At 40.8% G+C, this 20,602-nt stretch overlaps 2 protein-coding genes across 6 annotated transcripts; both read right to left on the bottom strand.

Annotated features, from left to right (window-relative positions):
- Positions 1–819: 819 nt before the first annotated feature.
- Positions 820–5,216, bottom strand: p2rx3a (purinergic receptor P2X, ligand-gated ion channel, 3a). Of its 2 annotated transcripts, none has more exons than XM_026330569.1 (12): positions 5,026–5,216; positions 3,956–4,091; positions 3,701–3,775; positions 3,297–3,357; positions 2,890–2,986; positions 2,705–2,782; positions 2,473–2,614; positions 1,911–2,047; positions 1,722–1,815; positions 1,519–1,584; positions 1,348–1,425; positions 820–1,246 (listed from the first exon to the last, which is right to left on the bottom strand). In XM_026330569.1, the coding sequence occupies exons 1-12, from the start codon at positions 5,157–5,159 to the stop codon at positions 1,118–1,120; spliced, it is 1,227 nt and encodes a 408-aa protein (XP_026186354.1). In that variant the 5' UTR covers positions 5,160–5,216; the 3' UTR covers positions 820–1,117. The 2 variants fall into 2 exon arrangements, with proteins under 2 accessions (XP_026186354.1, XP_026186353.1); XM_026330568.1 differs by having other exon boundaries at positions 3,297–3,366.
- A 2,724-nt stretch (positions 5,217–7,940) lies between these two features.
- On the bottom strand, positions 7,941–18,730 carry ssrp1a (structure specific recognition protein 1a). Of its 4 annotated transcripts, none has more exons than XM_026330754.2 (19): positions 18,651–18,730; positions 17,990–18,069; positions 17,077–17,262; positions 14,476–14,581; positions 13,929–14,122; positions 13,728–13,828; positions 13,364–13,493; positions 13,066–13,169; positions 12,701–12,829; positions 12,395–12,616; positions 12,193–12,265; positions 12,054–12,059; positions 10,705–10,837; positions 10,566–10,611; positions 10,069–10,201; positions 9,718–9,885; positions 9,357–9,454; positions 9,085–9,259; positions 7,941–8,464 (listed from the first exon to the last, which is right to left on the bottom strand). In XM_026330754.2, exons 2-19 carry the CDS (start codon positions 18,041–18,043, stop codon positions 8,399–8,401), a joined length of 2,124 nt encoding a protein of 707 aa, XP_026186539.1. In that variant the 5' UTR covers positions 18,044–18,069; positions 18,651–18,730; the 3' UTR covers positions 7,941–8,398. The 4 variants fall into 4 exon arrangements, with proteins under 4 accessions (XP_026186539.1, XP_026186538.1, XP_026186541.1 ...); XM_026330753.2 differs by having other exon boundaries at positions 9,718–9,888; XM_026330756.2 differs by lacking the exon at positions 12,054–12,059.
- Positions 18,731–20,602: the final 1,872 nt, after the last annotated feature.

The raw sequence follows: 20,602 nt of genomic DNA on the forward strand, positions 1-20,602 counted from the left end.
ATATTACTTTGGACTGTCCAAACAACCAAAAAAAATTGCAGAATTGCATCAGTCCATTAGACTCTGCAAGTAACATTTCCTACTGTGCATCATTGCCCAGAAGTGGACTAATAATGGCCCATTTGTAAACCTCAAACCACACACACATTTATCCTACTGCGGCCACCTCCATAACGCACGTGTTATTATTAGCCGTGTCTTTACACCAGAGGATATTTATGCAGGAAGAAAAAGAAGGACAGATTGTGAGTGTGCGACCATGACGACAACAAAACCTAATTTATTCTCAGCACTATTCTTCATATTGAACATCCATCCATCCATTTTTTTATATCCACTAATTCCTTAACCAGGGTCACAGGGATCTTCTGGAGCCTATCCCAGCTCTCTTTGGGTGAAAGGCAGGGGTACACCCTGGACAGGTCACCAGTCCATCACAGGGCCACATAGAGACAAACAACCTCACACACTCACACTCACTCCTATGGGCAGTTTAGAGTCACCAATCAACCTGACATACATGTTTTTGGACTGTGGGAGGAAACCAGAGTACCTGGAGAAAACCCACACAAGCACAGGAAGAACATGCAGACTCCACACAGAAAGGCCAGGTTGCAAACCCAGGACCTTCTTGCTGTGAAGCAACAGTTCTAACCACTCAGCCACCAGGCTGCCCCATAACCGAGAAGGGGATTCATTCAGCTGTAATGTTTTTGACCAGCAAACAGGTCGGCACAGATGTCTTGTAATTAAGACACAGTAAAATGAATACTGCTTACAATAAAATTCCATTTTCACTACAGTATTTATCCCTATCAGTTTAATCTCTACTGTTTTATGTACATGATGAGAATTTGGTTCTCATCTTTGAATCTTTCTTAGGAGAACTCTGTGCTTCAAACCAATGTGCCAGTTATTGTCAAGGTCTACGAAACTATAGCTTTCTTCTTCCGACTCCCACTTCTAGTTGCAAAAATGTGAAGATGGAAGCACCGACTTACAAAAGCAAACCTGAATGCAGGATGCTGATAATCAAAAAACACTGAATGAATCTCTTGCGAGGCAGGGCAGGGAAAATGAGGAATGTCCATTTCTTCTGATTCTTTTGTGTTGTCAGTCAGATAGGATGCTCAGAGTTAGACAGAGAAATGGCTCCAGAGTCATAGGAGCTCTTGATATCTGGTTTGAGTGAGAACTGGCTGGCCGGGCTCTGAGCAAGGGATGCTTCTATCTGAGCCTCTGAGACCTGGGTGGACAAAAATAAGGAAGAAATTATAAAACAAAGCTATTACAGAAAAGCTCGCCTGCCAGTGTCCGAAAATGCAACTCGCTTATTCAAAAAATCACCTCTTCGAACTTCTTGGCTTTGTACTGCTCGGCCCCTTTCATGAAGTTCAGTAAGATAATGTCACAGAGAACCGTACCCTGCAACCACAGATGAGAAAGAGTAGTTAAAGCTGACAGCAACTAGAAAAATATATTTTTTTTATCATCTGCTATCTGATCGGAACCTCCTACCAGTCCAACAGAGGTGAAGGCTGCTACCAAATTGATCAGTGTTGGGATTGCATCAAACTTTCCTGCCTGGAAAAAAAAGACATGTAGGACAAGTTTGCACGGTGTTAGACAGACATGTTATCTCCAATACCTACCTACACTTAAAGGTAAATAAGAGTCGTAATGGACAAATTCTCACGTTGCTATAATTTCACACAACTCACATTGCCAGTGACCATAACGTCAAATCGGATGGCGAAAACTTTGTGAAGTGTCCTAAATTCAGTCCCATTATCTGTCTTGAAATATTTGGCAAATCTACAAAAGGGAGAAGAAAAAAAAAATGACCAAAACCCAAAAAGGAATAAAAACGATGGACTTAGAGGGGTAAAAGGAAAAATCAGCTCCAGTACCTGAAGTTGTAGCCTTTGGAGATAGCGTTTTTGGCAAATGGTGCGTCCAGTCGCGTGAAAGAGTACTTGGGTACACAGTAATCAATGTTTTGGTCCAGGTTACATTTCCACTCAATGATTATTCCAATTTCTCCTCCCTGAGAGAGAAGGAGTAGGAAAAGAGAGACACACTTTGAATTACTCCACCTGTTGATCTGTAGGTATGTGGTAGAAATAGAGGCAGGTATCTAACTGCTGGTGTGTTAGGCAGCTGGGGTCACTATCATGGCTTACTTCTGGTCATCAGCAGAACAATTGCAGATGTAAATTAATAAAGGCTGAACAGTTTGCACAGATTAAATCGCAGCTTCATGAGAGAAAGAAACGTTTGCTGTTTTGAAAGTTGGTATGACCAAGGTCACGAGGTCAGGGATACTTGTTTATACTCTCATGCATGTGGGCAAAGCCACACTGATTATGAACTCACTTTACGTGTAGTTTCCTGTGCAGCCACAACAGACTGGCCTTGAGGATCGAAACAGTTTTAGGGAGAAAGAGGAAGAAGATAAAAGAGAGAGAAGACCTTTTCAGCCAGATCAGCTGCATTCTGCCCGGTGTAGTTCAATATGTCTCCCACACGAAATATAGGACAAAAGGGGCTCTGCTCTGGGTTGTATTTACAGGACTTGATTTCCTCTGATGTCATTGTGGAAGGAAAGTTCCCTCTGTGAAAGAAAAAATTTCACGTTTATGATAAAAAAACAAAAAACAAAAACCTGTTCATACCTGTGTAACCATACCTGTGTGTTACCTACCTGGTGACGTCGAAGAGTGGAAAGCGAATGCTGTTTTTGATGAAGATGGTGAAGTCTTCCACATCTATCACTGATTTGCTGAAGAGGATGATGACAGAGACACGGAGCAGTGAGGATGAAAATTAAGGCTTTACAATGGCAGAGAGGTTGTCTGGTGCACAAGCATGTTTGTCTGCAGATCTTACTCCTTGACGTTGTCATTCTCAACTGGACACCATCCTTTAACCTCACACCAACCCTGAGAGTCATTGGAGGTTTTAAGGCAAACGCCTGTTATCACTCCTGGTGTAAGAGAGAAAAATGTGTTGAATTAGAAATTCTCATGTCAGGTAGTGTTTTGGACTAATACGTTAGCAGTTGTAAGCATAAGCATGAGCAGTCTTTTGGGCATCCCTGAAATGCTCCCAACAGTGAAAAGCTTTTTTACCTAAAGCATGAAATCACCTGTAGTGTGTGTGTGTGTGTGTTGTGAAAAGATGCACCCTGGTATCACGGTGCGTACTTGAAATTGTTTTGCTTCTGCATGTTCACGGGTAACTTGGTTGTCTTCAACAATGATGTGAAAGTTTCCCTTTCAAGAAGTTGGACTTACCATTGGCTAAGACGGTATCCACATATTTACTGCAGTTCCCATCTGTTTCACACTTAAACTTCTTATCAGACTGAAACAGACACAGACACACACATTCTCACAGAAAAATGAGACATCACAAATGAACTTTATCATTATTTAAAATTTACTTTCACTGATTGAGTAAATGAGTAAAAGTTTCCCAGAATGTCAGTCTTAAAAATAATACATTTATAAGAGATATAGAAAGTTGCAGAAAAATGCTGACTGAAAATCTGAGGTTGCATTCTGGCTTGGAAGAAACCAAAACTTCAGCAATTAAACTAGGAACCAACTGATGAGATAATTCTACAGTAAATAGTCAAACCTCAGAATCCACTGAAACTGACTGCTAACTAATGAAAAGATCTTAAATGTGTCCTCACATTTTCCACACATTTACTTTGGAACTGGTTTTCCGTGGTGATGAGCCTGGTCATGATGCAGAAGATTCCTTCACCCTAAAACACAACAGAACAAAGTTCAACCATTTCACATCGCAAGATAATAGTTATCTCTAAGCAGTGGCGTTCTGTAAGGTCAAAGGTCGTGCTTATGTGTGTGTATGTATGTATGTGTGTGTGTGTGTGTGTGTGTGTGTGTGTGTGGTTCTTAGCCATTTGTTTTCAGAGGTCACACACCTGTGAAGGGAAGACGTAGTCAGCCACATCCATCACACGGTTGTGATAGTGACCAAAACCTTTTACTTTGGTCATTACGGAGGACTCTATGCCAGTTTCGGTCACCTGATAGGCTTTCTCATGGATGAAGACCCAGCTGCAGGACAGGGACACACAACAGATTTATCTGCAGGCCAGTTAAAGAAGTAGAAAACATGAAGAGTCTCACTTATGGACACAAATAAATGGAAGCGTGAAAGGCTGGTAGATGTAATCATCCATTTTTTTAGAAAAGTTAACCTGGTCACTGGTTGTTTAAACACCACTGTTCTGAAGGAATTTCCTCAAGACTATTTTAACAATCTAAATTTTTAAAAAAAAAATCTATTTGTTGCAAAATGAAAATATATAATGTTACCAATTTCTAAGATCAAATGTGCTGAACACCACGATACTTCATCTTCAAAAAGGTGGATTTTAGTACAAAGTAAAACAAATGAACACAGGCAAACAAAAAGTAAAACATTAACATATAATTTTGTTGGGAATAAAACATAAGAGAAATCAAATACATGTACAAACAAACATCCATCCATTCAATCTTAATGCTGCGACCTGAATGTAATGGTAATAAATAAGAGAATCAACTGGGGCTGGAACAGACTAACCATCAGTATTACAAAGATATAAAGTTTGATTTGATCTCAACATTCCCAGTTCAATGGCAGCCATAGACCTCTGATGATCTCTCTAAGTGTTTGCAGTCTGTCTCCACTCTATCTATCTCAAACGAATCATCTTTATCAAACATTTTGTGCAGCACTAAGCCCGTTTATTTGTGTACTCCAGTTACAGAAATGCATGTTGCTATTTCCTTTGTCAAATGTAATTTGACCAAAATGATCTGCATGGCTGTAGACTAGTAGAGCTGAGTGAAACAGTCTTTTGTTTGTTTGGGATCAACAGATCCTTCAACAGGAGTCATACCTGAGCTTTTTTCAGAGAACTCAAACCAAATAAGTCGCAATTCACCCACATAACATGGAACAACAACAAAAAAAGTCACAAACACACACATGCACACTACTGACCCAACAAAATACGTGATGATGAGCAGCTGTACAATGCGGTTGATGATGCCCACAGACCAGCTCTTGACCACCACAGACTTGGTGGTCTCATAAGTGAAGAAGTCGGTGACGCAGCCCCACAAGAAGGAGCCCATGGCTGCTTGTCAAAGAGTCAGAGTGAAGGTTCTGGTATTGCTGAGTCTGAAGGAGAAGTGCAACTTCTGTCCAGCCGCAACAGATATGCCTTTGGAGCAGTGTGGTATAAACCTGTTTGAATGTCAAGAAGCTGTTTTCATTCTAATAAAAGAACTGTGGTCGTAATCTTCACACTGCTCCAGTCGTCCACTCCTTAGTGTGGCCTGTGTTCATGTGCTTCATTGTATATTTGATGGTTAAACCTCCCTGTCTGTCTCCTCTCCCTCACTGTCCTTGTTTCATTGGTTTATGACAAACTGGACCTCCCCTTCCTCTACTCAAATGAGTAAAAAAAATGTGTCTCTTCAGTCCTTCCCTCTTTCACCACAATTCCCCATCGTATATGCATCTCTTATCTCACCATGGCTAGCTTATTCCAGTTACCTTTGAAAACACACTAATGACACACACACACACACTCACATACACACAGAATTGTCAAAGGGCGCCAATCGATATCCCAACTCCAGACACATTTCTGAAATCCTTTTAGTGACTTTCTGACATTTCCTGGATGCTTTCATCTAAACCAGCTTACACCAGCGAGGCTTCATTCATATTTCAGTGTTCGTGATCGACTCCAGGGGACTCAACTCAAATCTGCCATTGTCACTTACAGTACCATAAAAAAATACTTAACACCTAAAGCTACAAAATAATGTCTGCTTGTGCGTTACATAACATGTGCACTTGAATGGCTTATTCATTTAAATACTCTTAAGTCACTAAATAACAATTTCAATAAAAAAAAAATCAGAATTGATGTTTATAAGTTCAATGGTGGCCAGAAAATGAAAACTAGACATTCTTAGTTGATTTAACCTGAAATGAACAAAACTTATACATTTACTTTAATATTGTGAGAAAGGTTTAGTTGATTCCACTACATTCCTGCATCGTGGCCACGGGAACTATATGTGAAGAGCTTTTAAAAATGTTCTAACTCTAAATGCAACACGCTGACACAAATCCAAATGTTCAATACATCTCTATTAAACATAATTTTGCTCTTTCGTTACATCAACAGTAAATAAATAAAAAAAGAAATCTGATTCTATATGTACAGTCCCCTGTAAGAGGCTTGGGTCTAAATGCACTCTAATAAATTAGCTACATACTTTGGCATTACTGACCACTGGGCAGTAATTGCGACATATGATAGGACCACTTCTTAATACACTTATGAGCACCAGCAGCATTATTGCCTCTCACATCACACAGATAATGTAATGATAGTGTGAGTGTGCGTGTGTAGATGTGCCCAGAAACTATGTCACTTCTTAAGAAGGTCCATTATGTGTGTGATGAATTAATGGCAATCTAATACAAGATACACATAAACATATATGCGAGTTGGACGTGCACACAAGCTGCACATGCTGCTTATCACAAACGTACTTTAAACATCCCTATAGTGCCCAGTGACGTGGAAAATGATATGCACTGGTTCGATGGCCACTGACTGTAACAACTTCAGTGGTCTCTGACTTTTCACTGAGCAGCGGGATCAGGGGAAATTTGCTTTATGGCCAAATACCCATTCCTATCAATACGGTTTAAGGTTGCTAATTAGGAAATGGTAGCATTGTGGCACACTATACCACAACGATGTACACAACAAACAGCTATCAGCATTAACATTATTACAGTGAACATGTCTGCATGTGGATACTACAGTAATTTTTTAATGTTCCCAAGGTGCAATTTGGCTTACAATCAGTTACTGAGACAGCTGTGGCTGGTTGCCACTGGTACATCGTCTGGAAATGTCTTGGTATTTAACTCAAAGCACTGCTGTACTTAAGTCTCACAGAGCTGCTATAGTATGTCTGTTGACTCTCATTTCACCTGGATGTCTCCAAATAAGATAAATAAGAAGGTATAGTGGAAATTTATGAAGTATATTTGATAATAGAGGAGTGTTCGTCCTCTGGACATCTGGTCAGTACTGCAGCAGGAGAATCTTAATGTTAAAACTAAGTGTCCAAGGGGAAGTGGATCAAAAATCCACCAGTGTTTAGCTCTTAAAAACCACCCGCTTCAACCCTAATATAGCAAAACCTTTCACAAACCACTGTGTACTTAGTCCTCCGCCTCCTGTTTAAAACCACTGTCTCTCCGATGTTCACCGGTGTCACCATCTAACTTCCTCTGATAACACACACTTGCAAACCACTTTGCTTTGTTAAATGGAACTGATGAAAGTCCTACGGGAATTTCCTGAGTACGATAAGAGCTTTTGCTTTTCGCCAGGTATTGTAAGGTGGCATGAAGTGGGGGATCCCTCATCTCTGCAGTAGACAGATGGATGTTTTAATATGAAAAAACACTGTATCATGTATGAAGATGTTTCGACAAACCTACAGGACACATCATCACTCTTCCTAGATTTTTTTCTGCTGCATGTGGATTTTATGCTGAAGAAGTGATTTTTAAAATAGACCAATAGGCCTGTGTTCATTTGTAATGGGTCGTGGGAACAGCAGCTGACTAAATCTCACCACAGACATTTAGAAGCTGCATATCAGGTAATGAAATACTTGCCTACATGATCAAGAGGTCTAATCTGACAAAGTATGTCAAAACAAGTGCCTGTGCACCCTGGTTTTGCTGGACCTTAAAGTGAACCACTATTAAAAAAAAACAAATCAATATATATAAGTATAATAGGTCAATGCTGCTGCAATCTTTTACCATCCAAAAGCATAATGCAACTGGTTGTGCACAAGAAACCAGGTAAATGAGGATTTATAAAAAAAAAAGATTCATTTATTTATTTCAGCCTGAAAATGTGACATGGCAAAACACAAAAACACTGAACTGCAGATTTTAGATGCTCTACACAGAACAAAATGCCTCTGCATCTCTTATCCACGTTATTCAACTAAGAGCGACAATCTTCAGTGCTTACAAACCTACATCCCCGTGGTTGAGAAGAAAAAAAAAAAAAAAAACCTCTTCATGAATTCTGGTCGTGCACCAGTAAACTGCTATGCCATGGAAATACCTAACAGTATGTGAGCTTTCAGATTCTGTCACAAAAGTTTAAAGTCTTAATCTTAAAGCAAAACATGAAGAAGAAGAAGAAAAAAATACAACTCAAGTGTGTGTATTTGTCAGTCCACTGTGTAATACCCACAGGGAGAGTGTAAATGCTTGGTCCTTGGTTTGGTTGTAAAATGAGTAAAGGTATGTGTGTTTAGTCTGACTCCTCCTCTGAACTGGCGGGTGTGGACACTGCCTCTTCCTCCTCTTCATCTGACTCCTAATTGAAAAAAAAAGAAAAGAAAAAAAAAAAGAAAACATGAAAAAGAGTCAGTGTCTGTGTAATCTGTAATGAAGATAAGGACATCCTTATCTGTAAACTCAGGCTTTAGAATGAGTAAGAGCAAAAGCTGAGGCCATCCATCACATTATGTTCAATCGACATTCATTTACTTTTAGTGTTATTTTTGTGTGGCATTGTCTCTTTTACGCGCACACACGCGCGCGCACACACACACACACACACACACCCTCTGTTGTTCTCCACATCTCTGGTCACATTTTTACTCTTTTCCCTGAAGCCTGATTGAAATGAAATGTATGGATTGTGAATAACAGATATTAAACTGGTCAAACAAAACTCAGTGTTCAGCTGCCATGTTGTAACAACAAATGCACTGCTGCCTGAAGTAGCCAAAAATCACTGTATTTGTATTTTATTTGTCTCCTGCATCAATCAATGTTTCCCTACACTGGCCTGGTAAACCAAATAAAACAACTAAATAAATGTCCAGGAAACTGACTGAAGTGGTTGAATGTTGTGGTGAACAGAGAGAAACACAGAAGGAATTATCTGCTAATGGATCGTCTAATAATAATCTTTATCATTTCTGGCTTTACCTTCTTCCTCTTGGACTTGCTCTTGCGGTCAGATTCTGAAGAACTCTCCTCACTGGTCTCAATGAATTCTCGACTCTTGAAACTGTCGTTGCCTCCTGCCCGCTCTCTGTCCTTGTCTCCTCCGGCAGACTTCCTCTTCCTCTCGTCCTTTTTAGCTCCAGATTTTTTACTCTCCCTAAGTAAAAGTGAAAAGATTAACACACTTAAGATACCGTGTGTCAATTCGACAAAAACAAACAAACAAAAAAGCTGTAGAGCGTTGTGATCCTTACTTTTTGGAACTAGATGCCGATCCTCCACCGCTCTCTGTGTAATCTTTCTTTGCTTTGTCGTACTGTCTCTTGGCCTCTCTTGCCTTTGTTTCCCACTCCTTAATTACAGAGATAACAGGAAAGTTTAAGGGAGGAATGAGTAAAAGATCAAGGAACAAATGGATAAAGACTGCACACTGTTTGTCAACTCAGTGCTATACACAACACATAAAAGTCATAAAGGTTTATTCATGAACATTTTCGCCTTTTAAAGATAAAGCTGGAAAAGCAGTGAAATAAACAAGCTCCAGGCCTAAAATGTGAATGTCAAATTAACAGAGTACTTCTGACATCTCAACTCCTTCTCATATTCCTGCCTCACCTCTTTTTCCTCTTTGCTCAGTTGTCTCCACATTTCTCCGGCCCTTCTGGAGATGTCAGTCATGGAGACGTTTGGGTTCTCTGACTTGATTCGCTCGCGGTTGGAGTTCAGCCACAGCATGTAGGCGCTCAGGGGCCTCTTGGGGCCGCCAGAATCCTTCTGTTTCTTCTTCTCCAATTGAAGAAAGGAAGGTAAGGAAAGCAGGTAAATGTGTGCCATTATTCAGTTTTACACATACTGTACATGTGTTGAGGATCCGTTTGCGAAAAGGCAAAACAGCTGCCACAATCTTCTTCCAGCCCTTTCACTAATATTTGTCTCAAGTTTTCTCTCTGTCCCAGCTGCTCTCACCTCTTTGCGTGGCTTCCTTACTTTTCTCTCCTTCACCACTTTCACTTTCTTGACCTTCTTCTTCTTTGCACTTTCATCTTCGCTTTCATCTCCTTCTTCGCTGCTGTCACTTGCTGAGGCATTACTGTCATACCTGTTTGAAAGTGGAGGTTTGTGTTAACAGTGTGACAAACCAGAGAGGAAATACTGAGTGAAACCGTCTTAGAATTGACATATTAAATCATTAATGAGGGAGGAAATACATTCAATATGTAATTAGACCTAAAGGACACACACTGTGTTTGGCAAGTAAAACTGTAAAAACAACTTGTCTGTTTGCACTAAAACACCACAGGATACCCTTTAATGCGAACTCAATGGGTAGTTTTAGCTCAGGATAAAACCCTAAATAAATTGATAAAGGATTGTTATGGTTCTAAACCATAAATCATGTATTGTTCAATCAATAGCCTTTGGAAGCCCAGTTCTACCAAACACAAGGTGAGAAAATCACTTACTCCTCTGCAATGTCGTCATCTTCCTCTCCAGGGTTAAAGGACTCATCTGAAGGGTAAAACAAGACAGAGAAGCACCAAATTAGACCTACTGATCTTCTGAAGTCAACATGCACTCCAAACCTCTGTGACTGTTACTCACCGCTTCCGCCGTCCGATTCATCGCTGTCGTTGCCCTCCTCCCGGATCTTGCCCTCGGCTTTCATCCTCTCCAGGTAGGCATCATGCTGGTCATCATCCGAGTCGCTGTACTCGTCAATTTTACCCTTCATGCCCTGAAAGCAAACTGCATGGTCAAAACAAAAACAGACAAAAAACACCCCACTCTCCCAACAATACAACACACACCACTGGGGAGTGTTCCACAACTCAGGGTAAAATTCACCTAAAAATGAACTCAGGGCTGCAATTAACCATTTTGTTTTTATTCAATTAAACAGAAAGAGGAAAAAAAAATGCCTCATAGTTCCATAGAGTCCAAGGTACATTTGTATGTTGTTTTTTTAATCTAAAAGAATGATTGAAAACACAAAAGTATATAAAAAGTATATACAATAATAGTTATATAAAAGTATAAATATATTAGCAAACACCAAATTCCACAAAATTACTGGTGAATTTTGTGAATTTCCAGCTTCATTGAGCAATCATACAAACACTATGTCCTCATCTTTATCCAGTTCAGTGCAACATTTTTGTCTTTGGCAAATTATACCAGAGGTAAAATACTGATGGACTTGGTGGCTGTCTGTCCTGTAATGTCATTTTGGAAGCTAAAACCAAACAGTTTTCTTGTGCTCCACTGTAATCACTCCCATTGCCATGCATCAATATCTGCATCAGCCCCAGGGGGAGGATAGATGACAAGCCAGAGTAGCTCTCATTAAAACACTGACAGGAAATGGAGAGCAGGTCCATTCATTTTCATTGACCTGCTCTGCCGACCCTGTCACCATGGCGATAGATGGACTTGTTACCAGTGAAAGGAGGCAGTGGATCGGCTATGTAGTAAGATAGATCACGTTGACAAACAGCATTTAGAGTAAGGCAATCAGCACTGCCTGTGTTCTACAGTGGACATGGTGACAGCTGTGCTGAGTGTTAAAACCACACCAGAAGCCCCCGGGCCACACATTAGTCGGCACAGTGCGCACACACACATACATGCACGCACGCACGCACGCACACACACACACACACACACACACACACACACACACACACACACACACACACACAATTACCAGAGTCAGACACTCCTTCGCCACATCCCATGATTAGTCAAAATTACAAGAAATTATTGGATTTCACAAGAAATTATTGGATTTCACAACACACATATTGTTTATGTCAAACCAAATCAAGATCATTGGTCACAACCTTCAGCAACACACAAACACACATCGGCAGCAGCACAACATGCAAACAGATCACTCCACACTGATAAAACCAAGAGCCTAATCCAAATGTGACATTCATGACTATACCCACCTTCTTCTACAAGGGTACAAGGACAAACACACAGGAGAAGGGCAACAAGCATCAATATGTGTGATGGAACGTATCTGACAAACTGGTCTAAAATCTTTGTTTTACAGCATGGGGGATATTTATAGGAGAAAAGCCTTACCTCTTTGAAACCTCTGTTCTTGATGTTGAGCTTCTTGGCGTTAACAAAATCAAACAGTTTGCCGTATTCCTCTCTACAGAATGGAGGAAAGAGTTATTTTGGCTGAAATAAAATCTAGACAGACTTGGACACTAGTGTGCATAACATAGCATTTGTATTTTATGATAGATCTTCTCATTATGTTAAAATATTCCTGAGTTACCTCTCAATGCTGCTGAAGGTGTACTGATTGCCCTGTTTGGTCTCAATCTCAAAGTCAAAGGAACGTGTTGTGGTGGTGCCTCGAGCAAAGTTGACGCAGGAGATCTCCTCAAAACGCAGGTGAACAGGCGGCTTGTGGACGTAGATGAAGCCTCTCTCCAGAGGGTAGAGGAGACCTGAGGAGGCCTTGAACGAGCAAGTGATGCACTGAGCCCCGGAATGACTGCAGGAAGCATGAGGAATGTTGACCTGGATTAATTTATGTATACGAGAACATGTGCTGTCAACGTGTCTGAGGTGTACATACCCCTGGAAGTTTCCTGGCACAGTGATCTTGCGGTTGACCAGGGCCTTCATCACTCTGCTGACCATCTCATACAGAGACCCTGACATGTTCTTACTGAGTTTACCTTCAAAGCGACGCTCAACATCCTCCCTGTTTAAGAGAGGAAAGGACAGGTTTACTATTCTAAAAACAAGACCATCCTAATACTATTGAATTTTCCTAAGAAAAAACTTTGCTTCCCCCTGGTGGCTACAAGCTTTACAACATCATAATGTGTCCACTGAATACACAGATCACCTGTCACTAATAACCAGAACTTTTCCAAAAAATAAACAAATAAATAAAGATAAAAAACCTCCAACTCATCTTTAGCGTCACATACTCACTCGCTCATGTTAAGTGTGAGGTTGATGTCCTCTTCTTTGGAGAAGAGCAGAATGAGAAAGTGATAACGTGTCTGACCCTGCTTGATAGGAGGATCCAGACTGATCTATGGGGGCAACACAAAAATAAAAAAAAATAAAGGTGTGAGAAAATATGAGAAAGAAGGAAAAACAGAGGAAAGTTGTAGAAGACCACAAAGCAAAAGTCAAAACCACAAGTTTTGGGTACCAGAACAAACAAAGTGAAAAAAAAAAAGGAAATAAAACAAAATCTGAAAAGCAGACAGTAAAGTCCACTTACCACAAAAAACATCTGCCTTTGGTCCTTGTGTGGCAGCAGGAATAGACGAAGGACGGTGGTGTAGGGAATCTTGTAGTCAAAGGTCTTTCCATGGAGGTGAAGGAAGGTTGGGTAGATACGAATGTCATATCTGAAGAAAGACAATGACAGCTGTCTAGCTAAATACTTAACTAAGATGTAAATGACAGTACTGTAGTTAAGGGCACTGACCACTAACATAATAAATGCATAATAAAAATGCATAGAACATCAAGGCACTTGCAACCACCAAATGGTAGTAAGTGTTATAGAAAATAGTTTTCAAATGATGTGATAACATAAATGGAGGAATCTTTCAGTGAATGTTTACATGTTGATCCACTACCTTCCTCTGGGTGTAAGACACTGCAGCTCCTTGAAGATACACACAGCGTCTCCTGTAGCCTGGATGACATCTGCCTTAGACAAGACATTCTGGGCAAACGCCTGTGAGAAAACACACTTTTAGCGATATTTGTCCCCTTACAATTGCGCTGTCTGCAAAAAGAACTAGAACTAGAAAACGAAAAACCATAGCGTTCCTCACCTCTACAGGGTCTTGTCGTTCATCGGCCTGGCTGGGTGGGACGTAGAACCGGACCTCCATGAGAGAGACCTCAGCATCATCGTTCTGGTGAAACTCCAAAGTGACTTCGTTCTTCCCTGTGGCACACTGGGACACATTGGACAGGGGGACCTCGAACGCTGTACTGTCATTTATATCGAACGATAACAGAGGTCCTGGGACAGGAGAGGGATTAAAAAGGTAAAACTGTCAGTAGCAGCTTCCTTTTAAATTTTTTATTAAAAAACAGTATATCTTACAGCATTTATACTGTGATACTGTATTGTTCCTATTACTGATATTGGAAAATAAGGCAGAAGTCAAGATTTTGTATCATATTTTAGATATTTTTAAAAATGTCAAGTGCCATAAATAAATACATATATAATAATTTTACCTGAGTATAAAGCACGCAAAAAAGAACACATTCAATTACTGAGCTTAAACTCGATTATGCTGCAACCCTGTGCAGATATTATTCTCAGTGGCTAACATGTGAGGATACTTTGGATGCTTTTGTTTTTTTTACCTGAGAACTTGGCTGTTCCCCAGTTCCAGCCCTTGACGCACATATCCTTCTCTGTCAGCTCCACCTTGTAGTTGGCCTTGAAAAACTCTGAGATCTTCTCAAAGTCCTGGCAGATAACAGCAAGAAAGAAAAAAGGAAAGTGGGGAGACACAAGGTGAATCAGAAACCAAGCTGACAATAGCAGGACGGAAGTAAATATATTGGAAGGCCTTTAAAAAAAAAAAAAAAATAACAGTTCAAAGTTAGCAAGGCTGCACACACCCTGGCACTGAATGGGTCAAAGCTTAGCAAAACAGCTCCAAAAAGGAGTTGGAGATGGGGGCTAATTAATCAGAACGCAATTATAACTGCGCCTGCTGCTCAGGCCTCTTGGGAACACTGGATGTAATCCATCCGCTCTTTCTCTCCTCCACACCACCACTGACAATCAGCCTGTTTATTTATCCTGCGGGCCTGCTTACAACTGGAAAAGACTCGTGCACTCACGCATGCAGGGCGACAAATGCACGGTCGCATGCGCACACGCGCGTGCACACATACACACACACACACACACACATGTGGAAATGATTGTGGTGTACAAGTGTGTGCAGGGTAGAGAATGAGACTGTGGGGAAACTGAGTTTACACACCTGGATATCTGCCTGTCCATACGGTTATTACAGCCAATTAGAGACCACAGAGGCAGTGTGTGAATGTGTGTGTGTTTGTTAGCCAGGATTATGGTGTTGTTAGCAGATGTGCAAATGCATAAAATCAGACTCTGTGCAGAAGTAGCCTGTTTGTTGATGTGTGGCTGTGTTCATTCCCCATCAGGCCTGCTGTTGAGCGTTTCTGTCGTCCTCATTACAGTTTTGGCAGATTTGTTGTTGCTTAGCTCATTAAATCACAATAAACAAAGACCCCCCAATACCCACTACCCACCACAGACACTCTCACACACACAACACACTGTTACCCAACATGACCACCCGTTTGTCTTTCATTACCACATTTTTCAACCCCATTCTCCCAACAGCCTTCATCCACTCATTAGTTTTAACACAAGTTCTTTTCATCAGCCTAACTACTCTGTTAAACAGGGGTTCTGATACTAGAGCCACAATCATACTTCAATTTACTTAAAACTAAAACTACAAAACCCATTTTTCATATTGCTAACAATGTGAAAACAGGCCTCAGTACAAAAGCTTTCATTTACAGTTGAAACCATGCAAGTCCATGCTTTTAAACACAAAGATTAAAACAGACTTCACTTTCAATTATGTACAAGTGTGACACAGCACATGTGTGTGTTTGGGAAGTCACAACAAGAGAGTATTTGATATATTTTTTCATGATCAGTAACTATAAACAGTGAAAGCATTTTTAGATTTACTTGCTTCAGCTCTACATCCAGAATTTGTTACTTCACAGTTTGATACCTGATGCGACAGAAACATTTTGGTGGTCTGTCTCAAAAAAAAAAAAAGGTTTGATACTGAGACCCACACACACACCAGGCAGCTGTGCACATTCAAAGTCATACCCTCAATTTAAACACTAATGTTTTGGGCCAATTAGAAGCTTAAATGTGAGACTTGAACAGAAGTGATGTACCAGCCTCTACACATGCCCTGCTCCTCCAGAAGACAATTACAACTCAGCTACATAACACACTGGCAGAGATTCAGCTTCTTGCTCAAGGACACTTCAGTACAACAGATGAATCAAAGTGTCCATTCGCTTGCCAACAGCTAAACCTCCAGCCAATCCCAGCACAATTACTGACACTGGCTGTGGGATAATAAACAATGACATCACAGCCATCGCTCTGGGACGAGAGGATCCATCTCCTAAAAAATATGCTGATTAACCCCAGGGGATGCTGCCGCTCATAGCCACAGACTCCAGATTATACTCAATCCTCCAACCCAGTATTCTATGTGCGTGCTGACATTCTCCATACACTCAGAGCGAGTGTGAGTATGCCTGAATGTGTGTGGTGAGGGGAGGGAGATAAAAACAAATATGACCAAAAAGGTTTTTTTTCCCCTTGTCTGGCTTCAGAGCCAAATTGTTACAGTGGATTGATATAAACACTGACGCACATGAGCCGATGATTATGCTGTTTATGGAACACACATGCTAGTGCTGCTTTCCCTCATTAATCCCATTAGGAGCTTTGGGGAGAAGAACCGACTCATTCACATAGTTTTGATAGTAACCCACACACACACACCCATGTGGTGGCATTTTTGCAAGATGGTAACATTTTACAGCAGAAATGTGAGACGCGGGATGGAAGTTGTTTATCAGCGGTCCCCTAACTTGTGTTTTATCGTTTGTCACAAACACAGCCTTGAACAAACCAGCAGAGTGTCGGTCTGTTATATACCACTGTTGGCTTTCTCTCCTCACAATAAGGTAACAATTATTTCCCAGGAAGAAAGATTTTGTGTTTCGAGGCATCGAGAAAGGGAAAATATGGATAGCATCACACAGAAACTCGAGAGCCTGAATAGCCTTCTAAATGTCAAATACTGGAAAATCACTTCTTTATTGTGTACGCAGAAACTTCACATGGATCAGATCTGTCCTGTGCATGCAGAACACACTCACCGTGTCCCTGAAACCATCATATTTGTAGATGTGTCCTGTGCTGGTGCCCAGTTTGATACCGTGACCTAAACATACTCGTCTCCACTGGGCCAGGTTGAGCTCGCCAGCGGGGATGTTGTCCACCTTCCCTGTTTTGCTGCTCTTATAAACCACATTTTGCTTACTGAAACGCAGCCGCCCGTCATTCTGCAGCAACATAGACAAAGGAAAAGTGATACAGATAAAGAATTTGTGCTACAATGCAGCGATGTGACGCTCAAAACAACAGTTGGCTCACATCAAAGTTTAAATGAAAATTTGATGTAAAAACTGATCAGCCCAGTGAAACTAATGTTCACAAACACTATATATTTTAACTACTGTAGCCATCTGGATTTGAATATGAGTGGGTGGGTCAAATCCTTACATATTCATTTGTACTCACATATACAGTATACTTGGTTTTACTATCAAGACAAGCGTCAAATAGAATTGTTAAAAATAAATAAATCCATTGTGTTAAATCACATGGACACTCTTTACATGAACACCTCTTAAGTTCAGTGAATTCACAAACATGTATTATTTACTACTGTAACTTTCTTGTCTTTAAACATCTATAGGATGAAGAAAATAGTTTAAAAAGATCGAACTGTTCAGCAAATTATTTAGTGGTAATCAAAATGTTTGCAATAGCACAGAACAGAAGGTATCACACATATATTAATACCTGTGAGCTCCACCTTGTATCAAATCAAAACCAAATTTTACAGCATCAAACTAACCCCACTTTTAAAGTGGATATCAGTACTAATGCTATTCTGACCAGTTTTCCCAGCATGATTATTCTTTTTGCATCACTTTAGAGATCTCCTCAGCCTTCTGGTGGATGAGAGCAGGCTGAGAAAGCAGAGCTGGTTTAGATGATACTGACCCAGGAGCCTTTAACCTCCTGATAAATCTCGTTGAACTCCAGTGTGTCTCCCATCTCAGCCACAGGCGATGACTCACACTCTAGAGACAGAAAAGATGAATTAAACACAATCTGATATCCAGAGGACCTAAGTATAACTCTCACCTATGCTTTATTTGCAGCTGCAGGAACTAAAGCTAATGTGATGTTGGTAATTCAAACACTGTGCGGAGAATCCAAAAGAAGACTACAGTTATCATTATTGTTAGCAATAAATCCACCGTGACGTTTATAAACATTTTAAGCGCAAAGTTCAAGTTCTCACTGTTTCCAAATACAAATGATAATTAACATCCATGCTGCGCCACTAACAATAGCTAGGCTAACTTAAACTGCACGGGGTGCGTTTCTTTTATAACACTACGTTGCAGTCGAACGTAGAGAAAGGCCGGGTAGGCTATTGCACCGCCCCGTGGATACCGACCGCGCAGGAAATCGAGCGTTCCAGCAGCAATAGCTAGGCCGGTGTGAAGAAACTAAAGTGATGTGCAGAGTTAGTTTTCAAACAAAGTAGCTCCACGTTAAGCGAACAGGCGACCTATGTGTTGTCGCCACTTACGAGGAGCACAAAAATGAATTCCTAACGAGGCAATAACAGCATATTGTAAATTTACTGTCTTACTGTGAACGCGACGAGACGCTTCCCCTGTTTCCCGCGTGTAGCATCAGGAGCTAGCGCTACGTCACCGGAAGTATATCGATATTTACTTCCGGTTTGGCAAAGGGTCTTATTTAAATTTAAATGAGTTTAAGGTTTAATGGAAAACTAACACGTTCTTGAAACAATCGGATGTGGAGTAATAGTTGCATTAGTGCTAGCAGTTTTAGTATCGAGCTGTTCATTCCAACGCCTGGTTAAAAATAGAAAGTTGTTATTGAGTCTGAGCGGGGCAGAGCAGGCTGCAGTGAGCAGTGACCACCACTAGATGGCGCACAATACATCAAATGAAAGAGGCCCACTTTATTCTAATGTTATTCTAAAACAGTATTGAACAGGAGGAAAACACGTGGGGAAGCTGTAGTTTAGTCCTAAATGTGACGATCGGGCAGTGGATATGACATTATCTACTAAGTTACAGTCCAAAAAGTATTTTATCTTATTTAGATAAACTTCATGACATAATGATGCAGGGTGATGTGACTGTGGGGCCGTTTTGGATCAAATAAAACACGCAGGACAACATTAACCTGCTAGACTGACTTATTGTCAGAAAAAATAAACTATTTGATTCTCCTACACAATATTTGAAATGTGATAGTTCTTCATTTAACACACCAAATTAGGGAAATGATACTTATAGGCTGAGCCCTCAACAGAAATAATTATTTCAAAATGACATATTATTAGAAGGAGGGTTAAAAAAATCGGGGCACATTTTAAAGCTCTAATCTGCTAGGTCTAGTTTTCCCTTAGTGTTTCATATTCAGAAGTTAATTTTGAATTAAATCTGAATAACCAGAGGACCCGCAGTGGGATTTCTGGGGACCCCTGAGGTTTGGCTGCTCCTCCATCTCCCTCTGACCTGCTGCCCAGTTGTTGATTCGGCTTTGAGGATACTGTTAGTGCACATGATTAGACCACTTATGCTGATACTAACCCGAGCTTCATAAATGTGGGGCATTTATACTGAAAGATCCCGACAAAACGGAAAGCGAGTATATCATTAGTGTATCATTTCAACTGGATCTGGGACAAATAGACAAGAATCAGGTGATGCTGTGGTCTGCTGCTGGCATGTCGAGGGAGACCACCACAGTCCCAAAGTCAGTAAAAGTTGAGGAATGAAGGGAGAAGCAGGCGAACACTTGTTCACCCTGTCCCTTTCTGACAAACGGACGGACTATTTTCCCTACAGGCACTCGGCGTATAGCCTAACACTGATAACTTCTGTCAAAACTTTATCGCTGTTTTATGAGAGGCCTTTAAAATTATTGGCCCTATAGCCGCAGCTCAGTGAAATCTTATCTCCCCTATTCAAATCGGCTATTTGAACTTTATGTGACATTTTTAAAAGCAATAAAAGTTTGAAGTTAGGCCTGTAAATTATTTCAGGATGAGTTTGCGGCCTTTCTCTCGCATTGGGAAGACATCTTTGTGAATACATTTATTTAGAAAAAGTGAAAAATAAAGAAAATTTTCATATAAGAAGTTAAATAAATAAAAGTATGAAAATTTTTTTTTCCTGAGCCTTAGACGGGGATATATATAATTTATAAAGAGGGAGAAAACATGTATGATTCCTTGTTTCCTGGTTGATCTGAGGGTCGCGGGGTCTGCGGTGAAGTGATCCAGCATCTTGTTCAAGGGAAGCGGATAATGGATCAGACGCAGTCAGGTTGTGTTGAGGAGGATGACGAGCGGAGAGAGAGACACAAATGGGTCGCGACAAGTCCCGTGGTTCAGCGGCTCCGTCAAAAAATGAGCTGTGATGCGTCAAACACGGTGAATCACCAGCGCCGAGGAGGAGGACAACCAAAGCAGGAGAGGCAGGGATGGTAAGGAGAGGGAGGAAAGGGAGAAAAGGGGGTAGAGAAGGAGGAGGAGGCAGAGGTACATAAAGGCTCCGCCGTCAT

Source organism: Mastacembelus armatus, chromosome 10, assembly GCF_900324485.2.
Source record: "Mastacembelus armatus chromosome 10, fMasArm1.2, whole genome shotgun sequence".
Taxonomy (NCBI): Eukaryota; Metazoa; Chordata; class Actinopteri; order Synbranchiformes; family Mastacembelidae; genus Mastacembelus; species Mastacembelus armatus.

Coding starts and splice junctions, on each gene's coding strand:
- p2rx3a (XM_026330568.1), bottom strand. CDS start 5,159: ATGGGCTCCTTCTTGTGGGGCTGCGTCACCGACTTCTTCACTTATGAG. Junction 2,783..2,889: donor GAGAATGACAACGTCAAGGA/GTAAGATCTGCA, acceptor CATCCTCTTCAG/CAAATCAGTGATAGATGTGG. Junction 1,585..1,721: donor ACGTTATGGTCACTGGCAAT/GTGAGTTGTGTG, acceptor TTTTTTTTCCAG/GCAGGAAAGTTTGATGCAAT.
- ssrp1a (XM_026330753.2), bottom strand. CDS start 18,043: ATGGGAGACACACTGGAGTTCAACGAGATTTATCAGGAGGTTAAAGGC. Junction 12,617..12,700: donor GTGCCAGGAAACTTCCAGGG/GTATGTACACCT, acceptor TGCTTCCTGCAG/TCATTCCGGGGCTCAGTGCA. Junction 9,889..10,068: donor TAAGGAAGCCACGCAAAGAG/GTGAGAGCAGCT, acceptor CTTCAATTGGAG/AAGAAGAAACAGAAGGATTC.